This window comes from Rattus norvegicus, chromosome 5 (assembly GCF_036323735.1).
Source record: "Rattus norvegicus strain BN/NHsdMcwi chromosome 5, GRCr8, whole genome shotgun sequence".
NCBI lineage: Eukaryota > Metazoa > Chordata > Mammalia > Rodentia > Muridae > Rattus > Rattus norvegicus.
The window spans coordinates 65125001-65142022 of NC_086023.1; the positions used below are offsets into that span (position 1 = coordinate 65125001).

General features: G+C 49.9%; 1 protein-coding gene across 4 annotated transcripts in view; it reads left to right on the forward strand.

Moving 5' to 3' along the window:
- Tmod1 (tropomodulin 1) overlaps positions 1-17022 on the forward strand; it is a 77502-nt gene that overhangs the window by 12939 nt on the left and 47541 nt on the right. Inside the window, exon 2 of one of the 4 annotated variants that reach the window (NM_013044.2) lies at positions 9132-9288. In NM_013044.2, coding sequence (NP_037176.2) covers positions 9169-9288 — 120 coding nt within the window. In that variant the 5' untranslated portion in view covers positions 9132-9168. Of the gene's footprint in view, positions 1-9131; positions 9289-10089; positions 10241-17022 lie in introns of those variants that run through there. The other 3 variants (XM_063287195.1, XM_039109314.2, XM_039109315.2) reach the window with 3 other exon arrangements.

Consider the following 17022-nt stretch of genomic DNA (forward strand, 5'->3'; position numbering starts at 1 on the left):
GTATGGTGTGTTTGTATATGTGTGGTGTGTGTGTGTGTGTGTGGTGTGTTTGGTGTATGTGTGGTGTGTGGTATGTGTGTGTGTGTGGTGTGTGTGTAAGTGTGTATGGTGTATGGTGAATGGTATGTGGTATGTGTATGTGTGGTGTGTGGTATGTGTGTGTGTGTGTGGTGTGTTTGTATATGTGTGGTGTGTGTGTATGTGTGGTGCGTATGGTGTGTGTGTGTGTGGTGTGTATGGTGTGGTGTGTGTGTGTGTGTGTGTGTGTGTGGTGTGTATGGTGTGGTGTGTGTGTGTGTGTGTGGTGTGTATGGTGTGTGTATGTGTGTCCACCTTGATTTTGAGACAGGTTCTCTCACTAGAATATGACATATGCCCATTATATCAATCTGTCTGTCTGGACAACAGCCCCAGGGATCCATTTGTCGTCACATCCCAACCTAGACACCACTTTACCTGGCTTTTTATATAAATGTTGAACATCAAGCCCAGATCCTCATGCTTGCGTGGTAGACACCATTGGCTAGGGCGTCTCTTCCACCCACTGAACTTGTATTTTTACGTTCAGCCGGAACCTCAGCTCTCATGGATCCTCCTCCTTCCTCTTTGCTTCCTGGGTGGGATCCTTGGAATCTAACTGCCCTGTCCAACAACACATCCCCAGCCCCTCATCCTGTCCAGATACCACCAGGACCCTCTGCCCACCCCAGTGCATCAGCTGGGAATGCGGAAGGAAAAAAAATCACAGCAGGTGTGTGAGTCACTTGTCTCATTGCTGAAACAAACTACAAGTCAGAAGCACCTTAAGGAAAGAAGGGGTTCTCCACGTTTAAGGTTTGAAGGTACGGTCTGTCCATTGAGAAGAAGCCGTGGAGGAGCACGAGGCAGAGGTCGCACTGGGTTTGCAGTGAGGAAGCAGGGACAGCTGAGTGCTGATGCACAGTTCACCTTCCCCTTTCTATACAGGTCCCACATTCAAGGTGACTCTTCCAACCTCAAGTCATCCAGTCTAGAGAGTCCCTCCCAGACATACCCAGAGCTCTCTCTAGGTGGTTCTAGATCCTGTCAAGGTGACTGTCAGGATTAACCATCACAGCAGTCCTGCCTGGGAGACTCAATGGCGGATGGAACTGGGCTGCTTTATGCGTGCGTGTGTGTGTGTGTGTGTGTGTGTGTGTGTGTGTGTGTGTGTGTGTGTGTGTGCGTGTGTGCGTGTGTGCGTGTGTGTGTGAGTGTGTGTGTGTGCGTGTGTGAGTGTGTGTGTGAGTGTGTGTGTGAGTGTGTGTGTGTGTGTGTGTGTGTGTGTGTGTGTGGTGGGGGCTTGTCCTGCAAATGTGAGAAGGCCGGGGATTTGCACCTTGATCACTCTGAGAACTTTGCCTACTTCCTGCTTCTTCCCCTTTTCTCTCTGGACAGGTCACAAGGGACAACATCCCTGGGGACAGGAAACTCATGCCTATGGGTAGTTGTTTCTTAGGTGCCACAGAGCACAGTAGGGGAGTGGCTGTTGTAATAATTCTCTCTCATTTTATGACCTTGAACTTGTCCGAAACATTCCTTACCTCGTCTTCCCCTTCCACACTCAGCCGAGTGATGGTTGACTTCCTGCCCTAACTGGCTGCTGACCTGAGGTGGGGCCACTGTGCTTGTGTCCCATGAGGACAGCCCACCAGCCGCTGCTGTGACCTTCCTCTGAGCCCGGCTGAGATGTCAAATGAGACCGTGCTCCTCTCTGTCCCTGCCTGGGATGTGATGTCTTCGGGTAGTCACGAGGGTGTATGTGGGGGGAGCATTTATTACATAACCACCCTCCCCAGGTTGTACTCTGGGAAGGTGTCAAAGGCACCACGTCTTGACAACATCAAACCCTAGATGGGGATTTTGTTCTGTCTCAATGGGGAGCTATTAGGAATCATCAGAGGCTTATAGACTGCAGGAAAGTGGTTTTCATAGGCGTCTGGATGTGGCCTGAAGAAGGAGAGCTGAGGCAGAGGGATGGGCCAAGCTCTTGGGATGACGCAGACACTAAAGAGTAAAGCCCTGAGAAGAGAAAGGAGGACAGACACATGAATGGTTGAAGACACAGGACTCCAGTCACGCAGAGACAATAGTGTCTGCTTCCACCCTTGGGAGTTACAAAGTGTAGCCACAATCTCAGGACAGGCAGGGCCCGAGAGAGCAGTCAGAAGCCGGCAGGAGCAGGGCAGAAAGAAGAGAGGGCTGGCGTTATGCTGCCAAGTTTCGGCTGTGACAGACGAATGAATTCCAGAGGTGGATGGTGGTGACGGCTGCATGAGAAAGCACCGGATTGTCCTGAGTGCCTTAGAACTGGACACTTCAAAATGGCGAAGGGCCGGGGTGTGGCTCCCTGCAGGGAGGGTGTGCCTAGCAAGCATGGAGCCCTAGGTACCATCCTCCAAAAAAGTGGAGATTTCATGTCATGTGTATTTTGTACCACAATGTAAAAAGAGTGTCAGGCATGGGGGCTGACAGAGCTGGAGGAGCCAGGAATAGGTTGACCCCCTGGTGCCCAGCCCCTGGAGGCTGACAAACACCACCATGATCTCCCACCCCTCCACTATCTCCTCTCTCTCCTCCTTTATCCTGTACCATGCCATGGGCCACTGACTACCCAGTCCCCTACTCTAAGCATTCAGTCAGGAGTGAAGACGTACCAGATAACGTAATTATGGCTGCCTCAGGTTCCCTCTGAAGAAGGGCACTGGGGAGACAGCTCTCAGGAGGGATACTTCAGATGCTCCTGTGTCCCTGAAGCTAGAGGAGAGAGGGAGGGAGAAAGAAGACAAAGCACACAGTCTGGGGTGCAGGATTTTGTCATGAAGAACCACAGCATAGACTCCCTCAGCTGCTGCATGAAGAAGGGCTTGCATGTCAAAGATCAAGAGAGGATGTCATATTGATTTGTCTTCGCTATCCCTGGTGCAGCCTTTCTAAAACTTGGGGAGATGCTGCTATAAATCAGGGTGGTACCACTTAGTGTCCCCACAGAGCAGATACTGGAGGACCCATTGCCAGAATGGCCAGCCCCTTCATCACAACCAGGGCAAGGGAGCATCACTGTCTTTGGAGCCGCCCTGCCAGGAGCCCTCACTTTCTGCAGCTTTCCTGATGGGTTGCCTTAGCCCTGACCCGTTAATTTCTGCTGTGCAACCTGCAGAGCTTTGTCTCCTACCACCCCCTGTAGCGGTTTAGTGGCCCCTTGAGGTTTGCACTATGGAGAAAAGGGGTGGCTAGCCAGATCGGCTCTAAGCCTATCCTACATAACAGATGGTAAAGGCTTGAGCAGGCGAGGATATCTTTAAGTTTCTGCGGCTCCCCTTTTCTTCTACATACAGACACTGCCAGTCAGTCCGGGCCCAGGTCATAAGGCAGGTAAAACAGCTGTTCTGCTTTAGGAGAGCCATGTTGGGAGCTGGGCTAGAGCTGAATCACAGCTGCCATCGCTCCCCTCCAGGATCCACACTCATCTAATCCTGGGTCAGGCTTTCCATGTAAACATGGATACGCAGAGGCTCTAAGACGACCCGGGCATTTGCCTGAGTTTTTAAGGATGCTAGATCAGAGCCTGGATGTGCCGTCTCTTTACCTTGATGGCACTTCTGCACCAGGCACTGGGCTTATCTGTGAGGACACAGAGACAACTAAACACAGGCTCCCAGGGAAGGACTTCATGGACTGATGATAGTGTGAGGGGAAGGTAGAGACAGGACTCTAGCAGCAGCATCTGTTACATTGCAGCACCTGACACTATGTGAGCCTGTGCGGGCTGTGCCCCTTCCCAAACTGCACCCTTATGTGCCTGACAGTACTCGCTCTTACAACATCCTACACGGTGAGTCCTGGCACTCTGACTCGGTCCAGGGAGTCTAAGTTTTATTTAAGGAGCTCTTCCATGACCCAAGGCAAGCACATGAAGCAGGGTCAGGGTGAGCCCTCTCACCCTTTGGTCCCCTCCAGATATCTGGAGACACTTTCTCAGAGATCTCTGGGCAGTTTTAAAGCCACCAATTCTGTCACTGATGTAGAGTACATGTGTCACTGATGATGACAGTGAACAGAGGCCTCAAGAATTTAATGATGGTCACCCTGACAATTAATATCAAAACTGACTCTCTAGCCGGGTGGGGGACTCTCCAACTGGACACCTCTTCTGCTAGGAAACAGAGGTCTGGCATTAACAGTGATAAACACAATCTCTCCAAAGCCCTGCTTTAAGACTGAGCCTGCAGTGCGATCTGTCAGTACACCAAGTTCACGTTTCCCCACTCTACCTCCTGTCCACCTCAGGCCTCAGTGTCTCACTCGGAGGAGAATCCTTTGCAAAAATCGTCCTGTGAGCCAACCAGATGAGTGTGGCTTGAAGTTGACAACTTCATGGTTCTCCGTTGTTCTTGGCTTATTTAAAGTTAATGCCTCATCCCTCTGTAATATTCACAAGGTGCTTGACATTCCAAAGGGCTTGTAAAACCCTATGAAATAGAGATTTTGAACTCAGCAGTGACCCAGAGCTGCTACCTACCGCTCTCATCTGGCTCTTTCCCCAGCAGCTCCTGCCCAAACTCCCTTTCATGTGGGTGCCTCTGTCCTGTTCTCAGATTCTGGCTTGTAGACTCCCCAGAGTCCATCTGTGCATGAGTCTTTTCCTAAAGTCTTACTGCAAAGCATCTAGAAAATGAGTCAACCAGCAGGAAAACACACACACACACACACACACACACACACACACACACACACACACACACCAAACAAAAACAAAAAATCCTGGGGCTCCAGGTTTCAGTGTTGTCTGGGACTCTCAAGTTGTGTCCTGATGGGCTCTGTCCCTGGGACGTATCTTCTTGTGTGACGGCTCTCAGTATGACCTAGAAGTGGCTCTAAGATAGTGTTTTCCAAGTGTTTCTAATGGAGACATGTCTCAGACATCTAATGCTGTGGCAAAAGAATTGGAGGGCTCTATCACGCCCTATTGCTGGAGACATCTCTGTGTAGCTGTGTAATTAACCCTTTGTGAAGTCCTGTAGTCCACATCCCGAGGATCTCGGTACAATCTGAAACCTTTGAGGACTGTCTTATGCTCACTTTTAATTGCTAAGACAAAATACCCAAGGCTGCGTACTTTTGAGAGTAAAAACTTTACTTAGCTCACAATTTTGGAGGTAAAATATACAAAGTAAGTCAGCCCCATCTGTTCCTCTGCAGGGAGAGATCTCTTGGGTGTATCAGCACGTGGTCACTCCAACATGGTGAGAGGGTACACCAGAAGTAGACGTCACATGGCAAGACGGTGACCCAGAAAGCAAGGGAGGGGATCCTGGCTATTTCTTTTGTCAACTTGATACGAGTTAGAGTCATCTGGGAAGAGAAACCTCGACTGAAGAAAATGCCTCCATCAAATTAGCCTGTAGGCAAGCCTGTGGGGTATTTTCTTGGCTGACGATTGATATGTCAGGCCTGCTCACTGAGAGCAGTGCCAGGTGGTCCTGGGTGGCATAAAACGAACAAGTGAGCAAGCCTGGAACAATCCAGTAAGCAGCGCTCCTCCATGGCCTCTGCTTTACTTCCTGCCTCCAGGATCCTGCCCTGACTTCCCTCAGTGATGGGGTGTGACCCGAGAGTTGTTAAGATGAACCAAACCCTTCTCCCCAAGTTGCTTTTAGTCACGGTTTTTTTTTTCGAAGTAATTGGAGCTCTTGAGAGAAGGAGCCAATCTTAATCTTTTTATAATGACTCCTTCAAGTGGCAAATAAACCATTCCGTAAGACCAGAATTAGTCCCTCCAGAGGGCAACACCTGCGTTGACCTTTCTACCTCACATACGACTCACTTCCTTTTTAAAATATATTTAGTATTTTGTTAGTTCCTTGAGAATTTCATGCAATGTATTTTGGTCGTATTCACCTCTCTACTCCTCCCTGATCTAAACCTACCTCCCTGACTGCTCCCAACTTTATGGCATCTATTTTAAAACCAATTCACTGAGTCTTATTTGTGTTTCCTACTCCCGGGTGTGAGGCCATCCACTGGAATGTGGTCTCCTACTTCTTAAGGCCCCCAGCACAGCAGCAGTGCCACACTGGAGACCAGGTTCCAACACAGAAACTCCAGGGAAACAAACCACATCTACAGCACAGCAGACACCAAAGACTGCTGTTCTGAAGGCCGTTCAGAGGCCATGCTGGACGTCCTTGTGGGTTCCTTCTGGAAGTCATTATCTGAGTCCCTCTGGACCCTGTAATGGAGATCAGGGATCCTCATACTTCCTGGCCTTGCTTAGGACACGCCCATTAGGCTGCCGTGTGAGGGCCTTTAGCTGTTGTGTTGCACCTATACAGGCCATCCGAGCGGAAGGAAATGAGCGGGAGTGAGCACTCGTGGTCTGATCATTGCAAACGTGGGGTCTGGTTGCTGGAGGACGTCAGCCAGAGCTGAGGCTTTCTCGGAGAATGGGATAGCCCTGGTGCTCTGTGTCTGGGAAGCTCATCTGTCTTATTGCGGTGGCTGTCACTCTGCCTTCCCCTGAGGATGTGCCCATGCATGATACAGATTTACATGAATGCAACGTGCTCCCGCTCTCCACACCCCATGGTTGTTCTGGCTTTAGTTTGTTTTGAAAATCACTCCAATTGTCCTTAATTTAAAAACTTCAGGTCTTCAATGGGTGGACTGTCTTCCCTCAGTTTTCACTTTTCTCTGCTGTGGGGAGTTCCATTTGCTATTTCACAGATGATTAAGGACAGTGTGTGTGTGTGTGTGTGTCTGTGTGTGTGCATGCATGCATGAGTATGTGCCTGCGTGCGTGCTTGCTTCTTTCTTTCTTTCTTTCTTTCTTTCTTTCTTTCTCTCTTTCTCTCTTTCTCTCTTTCTCTCTTTCTCTCTCTCTTTCTTTCTTTCTTTCTTTCTTTCTCTCTTTCTTTGCATGGGAGCCTCAAGAGAACCTGGAGAGGGGTGGCAATCATCCAAGTTGCTGGGGTCCTGGAAGTACAGTGTACCCCAAACCAGGAAGCTGAACAGTTTAAATGATTGCATGTGTGAGAGTTGGAAGTTAAGATCAATGTGTCCACAGATTAAGTTCACCTGTAGACCAGGCTGGCCTTGAACTCACAGAGTATCCCTGCCTCTGAATCCTGAGTACTTAGATTAAACGTGTGTGTGACCATGCCCGGATGCTTTGGTTCTTCTGAGAACTAAATGGAAAAATAGGCCCAGGGTGTCTCCCTGACTTCAGACGGTTTTTGGGCGAGCCTTGCCCTGCAAAAGCCTCAGCCTACTCTCTGTTGAATCTGTGCACATCTGTGCAGAGGACTAGGCTGTATGCCGTCCCAGAATGGCTCCTTTCTGTAGGAACTGCAGTCACGTTCGGTAGCAGTTCATCCAGATCCCTAAACTTAGGTCAGACCTCAGCAACCCTGTAAGGACCACTTTCAAGTGAGGGCTCAAATTAACCTGCGGCATGCTCCTGGGTGACTGGGGTGCTGGGGGTTAGAACATCAAAACAGGAAACTTAAGGCAGAAAGTTGACGCATGACATGGACTGTGTGCACAGGGCTGGATCCCACTCTGCCACATTTAAGGCATCCCCCAGCTTCAGGAAGGATGGAGGGTGGAGAGGCTCAGGTAGTGGAGAGGCCTGGGACAGGGAGGCAGTCTCACGGACAGAGTATTCCCCTAAAGAAGAGTCCAGAGCCTCCTCAGGGATACCAGAGACAAGTAGAAAGCCATCTGGGCTGATTTTAGTGAGAAGCTACCTCTATAAGCTGGGCCCTGGGAGTTTGGAACAAGATACTCATCAGGGAGAAGGTACTCAAAGAGATGTGGATGCAGTGCTGGGACCTCGGTGAGATCAGGTTCATGAGAAGTTGCCAGAACTTCTCAGAGAGGTAACAGATAGGCCGGGTTTGTCATGTTATTATTTTAGTCGGGCTAAAGGACAGGAGGGTTCATGGCCCTGCTGTGCCCCTGCAGTGGAGGAACACCATAGCTGCCAGCAATCCCGAGAGCTCAAGGCCATCTCTCAGTTTCTTCGTTGATAAAATGATCACTTAAAATCCTAGCCAGAATGAGCCCACACAGATGAAAGGTCAAGTGAGGGGTGTTGGGAAGCATCCAACGGGAGGAAGCAGCCTGGAAGTGCCAGGCACAGACTGTTCCCCTGGATCGGTCACTTCTTTTGAAGCAGCTTCCGGGAGAATACAGTGAGGCTTCCATACCACGGTTCTCTCCACCATCCTACCCCATGACTCTGTGTGAAAGCTTCTACCACACAGACACCAGATCCCTAGGAGACCTGAGCTCAAACTGGGGACTCACCGGTTCCTGGTGATACGGGTTAACCCATAGCTCTCCTCTGAGAAAGGAGGGTAACATTTAAGCACAAGTTAAACTGGAGAACCTGTGTGGGGTGCTTAATGCATGGCTGTGCATTTGGTATCCGTGTCACTGCAGGGTGCGTCCTGTCAGGATTGACTGAGGTGAGGTGGGTGAGGTGCCTGCGTACAGCAGGCGTTCACTTACCCCCCCACCCCCCTTAAACCTTGCTGTTGCCAGCACTCGTGATTCCCACCGGGACATTAGGAAGATTGTCCAGAAAATATTTTGAACTGCCTAAGAATAAAATAGTCATCAAGTACTCGGCACGGTGTACAGACACCCATTTACTTACAGTTACTGGCAATGCCCATTGCAAACGACTAACACTTAATGAGATTGCACCGGGAAGATGGCTCAGTGGGGGAAGCACCCTCGGAACAAGCACGAGGACCTGAGTTCAAGTCCTCAGATCCCTTGGAGTGAGGGCATATACCATTGATCTCAGAGTTCCAGTGATGAGAGGCAGAGGCAGGAGAAACCCTGGAAGCCTACAGGCCAGCTAGCCTGGTGGCCCCACAGTGACAGGAGGCAAGGACAGACACCCGAGGTCATCCTCTGACTGTCACATGTGCACACTCATACACACAGGTGCAGCCGTCCGTATCAAAGAAAGATGTCACACGCCACATGTTGGCAAGTGGGTAGAGAACTAATTCAGATCAGCCACTGTTAAACGCACCCCACTATTGCGAGAGAAAAATCTGACAAGGGTCTATCTTAAAGGGTTTCCCTTTTTCTGACAGGTCACCAGTTCAGGAGACAAAGACACAGCCTCCCACAATGTCCTACAGACGAGAGCTGGAGAAATATCGAGACCTGGATGAGGATGAAATCCTGGGGGCCCTCACAGAGGAGGAGCTCAGGACACTGGAAAACGAGCTGGATGAGCTAGACCCTGATGTGAGTATCAGGAAAGCGGAACACTGGCCTGGGGTGGGGGTGGGCAGTGTACCCACACTAGGGGGAGGGGCAACATGGCCGCCATACAGGAGGAGGAGCAGGTGGGCTCTTCCCAAAGCCACCAATGTCTTTCTCCTTATATGACAGTGCATTGGAACGACGTAGCCTCCACGGGGCTATTTTTAAAATGTTGTATTACTCATGGTTCTCCAGAAAAACAGAACCAATAAGATGTGTGCGTGAGAGAGAAAGTAAATGTATATCCCACAGAGCGAGAGAGATTTAGAAACAATTGGCTCCCATGGTTTTGGAGATGACAAACCCCAAGCTCTGCACTTGGCAAGCTGAAAACCAGAAGAGCAGGTGTCGCCAATCTGGTCTAAATGCTTGTAACTCAAGCAAGGCACAAGTACAAAAGTGGGGTGGGAGTGGGGAACCAACCAGCCAACTAAGAAACAGAAACAAAACCAGTGGTCCAGTCCAGGCAGTTAGGTGGGAGGCGGTCCTAAGGAGGGTCAGCTTTTCTGTCCTATTTAGGTCTGTGACAGATGGGATGAACCTTCCCACATCGCAGAACCATCTGCCTGACTCAGTCTACAGATGCAAATGTTCGTCTCCCCCAGAAACACCCTCCACCTACAACCAGAATAACATCCGACCAAACGCCTGGCAACCCGGGGCTCAGGCAAGCTGACTCATAGAATTACCCACCACAGGTCCGCCTCTTCCTTACTTGGCACCTGTGGGTATCTTTTTCAATCCGCAGGCCATTATTAGCAAACAAAGACAACAGCGTGTCATAGCTGTACCCAACATGATGCTATGTAGAATCAACTCCTCCCTCTTCTCCAGGAGGGGAGGTAAGATCTCCAGGGATGTTTGCTCCAACACCGCTATGGAGAATTAATACTTCAATAGTACCATCAAATATCAGTACAGCTTACGCTGTGTGGTAAGACTTGGGGCGGGGCAACGATCTCTGCTGTCCACATACATGGTCAGGAGGAGATACTCATGGTAGCTATAGCCCTGTCCAGACAGATGGAGATAGCCAGTATTCCTAATCACCTACTTCCATTACCCAGACTGCCTTGCCTCAGCCCTCAGCAAGCACCTGGGCTAGCTGTGGCTCTTGGCCTGATGGCTGCCCCTAAGCTTCCTGCACCATTGTTAACAGTTCTTCTCAGGTTTCCCACCAGCTTTCAGGCAGCAGCCCTAGGAGTTACCCCAAGAATTTCCCCACCCTCCGTACCTGGTTACAGAGTAGTCGGTAGTCAGCTTCAGTCACCTTATTGATTCTGAAGCAAGAGGAACACTGGAGGCCAGGTAGCAGTGTGTTGACCTCCTGTTCAGTGGAACCTTTGTCCCTCCTGTGACAGAAGTCTTTGTTCCTTTGGAACTGAGACTTCAGGGCAAGCAGAGCAGAAGGTTCCAGGGAATGGAAGCAAAACTATTGCTAATTAATGGCTCCCTGAGAGTGATGTTGTGTGCCCCACCTTGAAACCTGTGGATCTTAGCTCTGAGGGAGACAGTACCACATGAGGTCCTTGATTCAGAGCATGTGCAGACTTCTAGGGAGCCTAGCCCCAGCCCTGCGAGCCCTGCCTCTCAGCTCGTGCTGTGACAGTGTCCTGGGGGTGGGGGTGTGGGTGGGGGGACTGCGCTGCACTGGCACAGCCTACTGTTTCTGGAAGGTAGAGAACAGGTTGGAATGAATTGTCCAAGTGAAAGAGAACATGGAGGGCCCTCGAATGTGTTTTAAGTTTCGCTTTGCAGATGGCATATTTAAGTTGTCCCTTCCATGGAGATGTCTTGCTTGGAGCTGTGAGTGGGATTAAGGGAGACATTCTCACCAGCCTCCTGGACAGGTCTCCAGGCTGTAACTCCATGGCAGGTACCCAGCACAAGTGAATGCAGGATGGTATTAAATGAATGATCTTAAAGATGGAGCCTTTATTCCCCTCTTAAAAGCAGACATCACTCAACTCTGACCACCACTTGAGTGATGTTTCGCTAACCCACGGACCGTCGCCGCTGAGGCACAATGAGCAAGGCCTCCCCAGCCTCACATGTGGTCTCTGGCTGGCTGCAGCCTTTCTCCAGGCCTCTGTGCCCCACCTATAACAAGTCAGTTACTCTCTTAAGGGCTGGTCCCTGCCCCACAGAATGACATCCATCTAAGTATGTCCTCATCTTGCTGATCACAACTGTCTCAACCAGGAGATGGTTCCTTGGTGGGGATACCCATTTTAATTGGCAAGAGGCCTTGGTGAAGGGTCTTAGGCCCCTCCTTCCCCTGCCTCCTCCATTCAGAGTAAACAGCAAATGAAAGGTTGAACTTTCCTGTTCTAACTATTCTAGACCACTGTCCTGTAGAATTACAAGAGGGAGTTCCTTTTAAGATGGGAAGAGAAGCCAAGTGGCTGCCCAGAGTTAACTTAATGCTACACACCATCACTGGAGCCTGACATGGACGCTGCCTCTGGTTAGCTCAAGGTATGCCAGGCGGGCAGAAAGATTCCATCCTAGGAACAGACGGAGCTTAGAGGGGCAGTTACTTCCTCCTGCTGGGAGGCTCCACAGACCAGTTGAGGTTGGAACCATGCCCAATTGCGTGTGGTTCCCTGCGTCAGGATTTGATTGGGGGAGGAGACTCCATGTGGGTTCTATGGAAACTTGGATGGGTCTAGAAAAAGCAAGGGGGTATGTAATGACGTTGAGATGGCAAGGCAGTTGGGACCTCTCTTGGTGACCCGGGGAGCCTCTCAGTGGTGATTCTATATGGCTTAGTGGTTTGAGAGCTAACCCTGGGGATGTGAGCCAGAAGGAGGTGAAAGGGAGTTGGGAGCATTGCATCCTGGGAGCTCACACAGGCAGGTACTTTTCCTGAAGGTAAGGAGGGATGCTGCCCAACAGGCCCACCCTCTAGAGTGTCGATTCTGTACCATTCCCCTGGAGAAATGTGAGCATCCACCCCACCCCAGACACCTGCATGCCTGCTGTGTCTGGCCCGCTGCTCTTTTGGCATTACCCTGAGTCGCAGTGTGGGGATGAGGTCAGATGAGGCAGCTGCTGCAAATAGGGCAGGTGATGACAGGGGTCCGAATCCAGTGTCAGCCCCGGGAGGGTGGAGCCTCTCAGAACCAAGATTTTAGTTTCCAGGTACTGTGCTGAGGGACTGGCTGGGTTCCTGCTTCATCCCTAAACCAACAAAGAGCTCACAGAGTCCCCTCCTCAAAGGCCAGGCTGTGTGGCGTCAGCAGGAGTCCCCAGGGACCGCTGTAGGTATCATTCAGCCGGCCTACCTCAAAGGCAGCCGGGAAGAGGCCACTCTGTGGGTGCCCACAGGAGGGAGAAGACGCAGGGGGTTCAGATCCTGCTCAGCTTGCCTGATCACAGAACAGGGTGCCAGGAGTCAGATTGCAAGCATCCTGGAGAGAAGCATAGGCCCGGCTTGGGCACCTGAGACCCACCATTCTCAGTTACTGAGCTTTCAAAAGTGACATTGGTCAAAGGCTCCTTTCTCTTTTTCAGTTCAGGGAGAAGAAAAGAGAAACCAAAGAAGAGGGGGGTAGATAATAGAGTGGTTAGTGTCCCAGCCCACACAATTGACCCCTTCACTGGAGATGGGCTCCCTCTCCTGATTTACAAGACAGTTGAGTTTTTGAAAGGCAAATGGGGCTCCCTCCATCCCAGAACATAACATTCCAGCTCCAGTTTCACTGGGCCCAGGGCCCAGCTCTGTAATCAGGACTCTGGAGAGGCCAAGGCATGCAGGCCCAGAGGAGGGGAGCCCAACAGGTGTCCAATCCCCTGTTCCAGATCGGGATCAGAGTCCAGAGAGGGAAAGGAAGCCGCCCCCAGGGCAGCTGTCCAGACAGAGCCAGAGTAGATCCTGAGACCTCAGCGCCCAGGCACCGCCCCTTGGCAGACTCTACACTCCAGCATTTATTTTTGTGTCCTGATGCTGGGGTAGCGCTTACTACGTGCACAGGCTGTTCTAAGTACTTGGAAGTCATAGCTCACTTCACTTCACCATGATCCTGGGAGGCAGGTGCTCCTACCACCCCAGCTTCACTGATGAAGAAGCTGAGAGACAAGGTAACTTCTCCAGCATCTTACAAGCGGGTGATGGCAGAGCCCAAACACCGTCCTAGAGTTTGTGCCCCAGTCAGAGGAAGTAATCCCCTCTCCGAGCTCCATCGGTTCTAAGATGTAATCTATTCTGCCGACCTGGTGTACCCAAGGTATCATGGGAGTTTGGAGGAGGGGAGCTGAGGCCACTAATGTGCTGGGCTTTGCAGTTCTGGAGGCAGCACATGCACACGATCCTTTTCTTTCTGGAAGGAGGTGGAGACAGACAGTTATCTGCTCTGCTCTACTCAGTTCCTGTTTGCACCTCAGTTCCCCTCTCAGTAAAGTACACCCATTTGGTCCAGATGGCTCTGAAGCCCCCCAGGGCTCTGTCCACTTGTAATTTTCTGAGCCCCTCCTAGCTGTCTTGGCACCTGATGGCATCAGACACTTCAGAGGGCAGCGTGTGCGATTATGCAACTCTTAAGCCCCAGTGTCATGTGACAGAACTGAGTAGAACATTTGAAAAGCAGCTTTGCCACAGAGGATTTCAAACTTGTACACATAAGAGAAGGAAAAAAAAAGTCCTTGAAACTTAGTATCTCTCATTCTGGAAAATCTCGAGCTTATCATGAGATTGTTGCCCTTGGACTCCCTTGGGAAAGGAATGCCTCATGTGCTAAAAGTGTCTGCTGTTGACTGACTCCCGGCCCTGCCCTTTCTCTCTCTGCATGCAGTTAAGTGGGCGCTGTACTGAAGCACTGCCAAGTCCCCGTCGGTCGGTCGCCTTTGTGCTGGGCTCCAGTAGAATGAACATGGGAGGGTGGCCATCCCAGCAGTGTGTACCAGCGGCAGCGGGCAGACTCTTAGAGTTGGTGGACCACATGGGGCAAGCACTATCTGGTCCTCTGAGTGGGTTGAGCATATCGATCCATCTTAAGATATAGAAATTGAGCCTTGGAGGAATGAGAGCTGGGTCCCTCATAAACGCATGAGGACTAGATTTTGATTCCCAGAGGCCAAATAAGAAAATACCAGGAAGGGAGACTCTTCCCTGAATTCCTAATGCTTGGGGGTGGTAAGGGGGAGACAGAGATGGATTCCTGGAGCTCATTGGCCAGCCAATCCAACCAATCTTTAGGGAGAGACCCCCACTCAATAAATAACTTTGGTTTTTACACATACAGGAACAGTCAGGCCAGGGTATCAGCACAGTAGTGCTTACTCACACACACACACACACACACACACACACACACACACATACATACACACACATACACACACATACACACATACATACATACACATACATACATACATACACACATACACACACATACACACACATACATACACACATACACACACATACATACATACACATACATACATACACACAAACATACACACATACACACACATATATACACATACATACATACACACATACACACACATACATACACACACATACACACATACACACACATATATACACATACATACATACATACACACATACACACACATACATACACACATACATACATACACACACATACATACACACACATACACACACATACATACACATACACATACATACACACACATACATACATACACATGCATACATACACACATACACACACATACATACACACACATACATACACACACATACATATACACACACATACATACACACACATACACACACACATACATACATACACATACACATACATACACACACACAATGTGAAAATGTATGAAGAAAAAATTAAGAGACTAACAACAAATAATTTGTTAATAATTGCTTGTTAACGAGACTTTGAATAGAAAATGTCTATTTTTAAAAGGCTGAATGTGTTTGTGAGAGAGAAGGTAGATTAATCTCAACCTTATAAAGAAATTGGAGGCTAAGAGTTGATTTTTAGGTCAGCTGTTGGGAGTTTGCGGCACAGTATCGCCACAGAAGCACTAACGGAAGCGGCTGTCTTCGACTTGAGGTAATATGATTCTCTGCAGACGTGTTCTTCCATGCTGGGGGCTCAGCACTTCATGGGGATTGTCTCATAAAATCCCCACACAGATCCTGCGGGTCCTCATGGCCGCAGGAGTCTATGCCCTTCTGTAGGTGGGGCTGGGGTAATGTGAGGAGCCCTCCTGCTATTAAACAGAGGACTGTGCTCAGCATCCTTCCCGGGCTCGTCTCGAGGGTTCTGAAAACAAGGGACCTCACATTGCAGTAAGGAATGATGGAGGAGCCACCCAGAACTGTGTATTCTCAGAGCTGCAAAGGCACTTGGAGCCATTAGCACACACATACATGCACACACATCTACACGAACACACAAACATATACATGCACGCACAAGCATACATGTACACGTACATTCATGCGCATGTATATGCGGATGCATCCACCCATACATCACACACACTTTTGCTCACATACACATATACACAGAGACATGTACACATGTGTGCATATACATGAATACACACACACACACACACACACACACACACACTCTGCAGGAGAAAGACCCTGACTACGGCATCCTCCTGGACATATGCTGTTTGGTCGGTTCTATCTTTGACCGAGCCACCATCACACCAGTCCCATGAGTCACATGACAAAGACCATGAACTCAAGAGAGGGGGGAAAAAAACTACCAAAGGTCACACCCCTAGATCAGCAGCTGGGTTATGAGGAGGACCTGGGCCTTCCCGTCACATCTCAGGGCTGAGGCTGCAGAATGGCACACCCTCCTTCCTGTAGGGCATGGGCAGGAGCAACTAAGTTTGGTCCACGGGCTGTGGTGCTGTCTTGTAACACAAACCGGCAGAATTGCAAGCGCGGGACAGATGTAAACAGTTGGAATGGAAAGAAATAAATCTCTCCTCTAAAAATAGGCTCTCATCCTTAGAAACCCTGCCCAGCAGTGTGTACAGAACTGAGGGTGAGAGTCAGGCCAGGCTGCAGTGTCCCCACCCCACCCTTGTCTCCTGACACCTCTCCTCACCTGTTTCCATTCCCCATGCTTCCCAGGGTCTCCTCTTTTCTGCTGCTAGAACCAGAGCCCTTCATTCCTTAGGTTCAACACCCTCTATTCTGCGGATGACAGCCCCTCACCTGGAGCCTTGCTGCCCCCAGTGTGGCACCTCCCGCACAGGAAACAGAGCACTTGTTTTCTGTTTGTGTGGCATTCCTACTGTGTGGGACGGGGGAAATGCACACAATACCTACTTCCCCACATACATCAGATCTTTATACCTTGCCCCCTTTGACTCATGCCACCTTTAAAAAGTTAAGATACCTCTGGCTAAAGCCTGGAGCCAATGTCTCAGCCCTAGTCTATTCTTCCTCTCTCCCCACTCCCCTGAGCACTCCCCACCCCTCAGGCAGTAAACCGGATACCTGTGGCATCAGGTGGGGGATGCAGTTGGTAGACGAAAGAAAGGAATCTGTGGCCACCGTGGCTCATATTTTATTTTTCCCACCTTTGAAAGGACCTGGATACAATGAAATCCAGTGTCTAAAGAGATTCAGTGTACAGAAAAAGGTATGTCCACAAAGATGTGCCACAATCTTTGAGGAAGGAAACCAGCATCTGCGTCTGGCTTTGTATATATACCTACATGTATAGG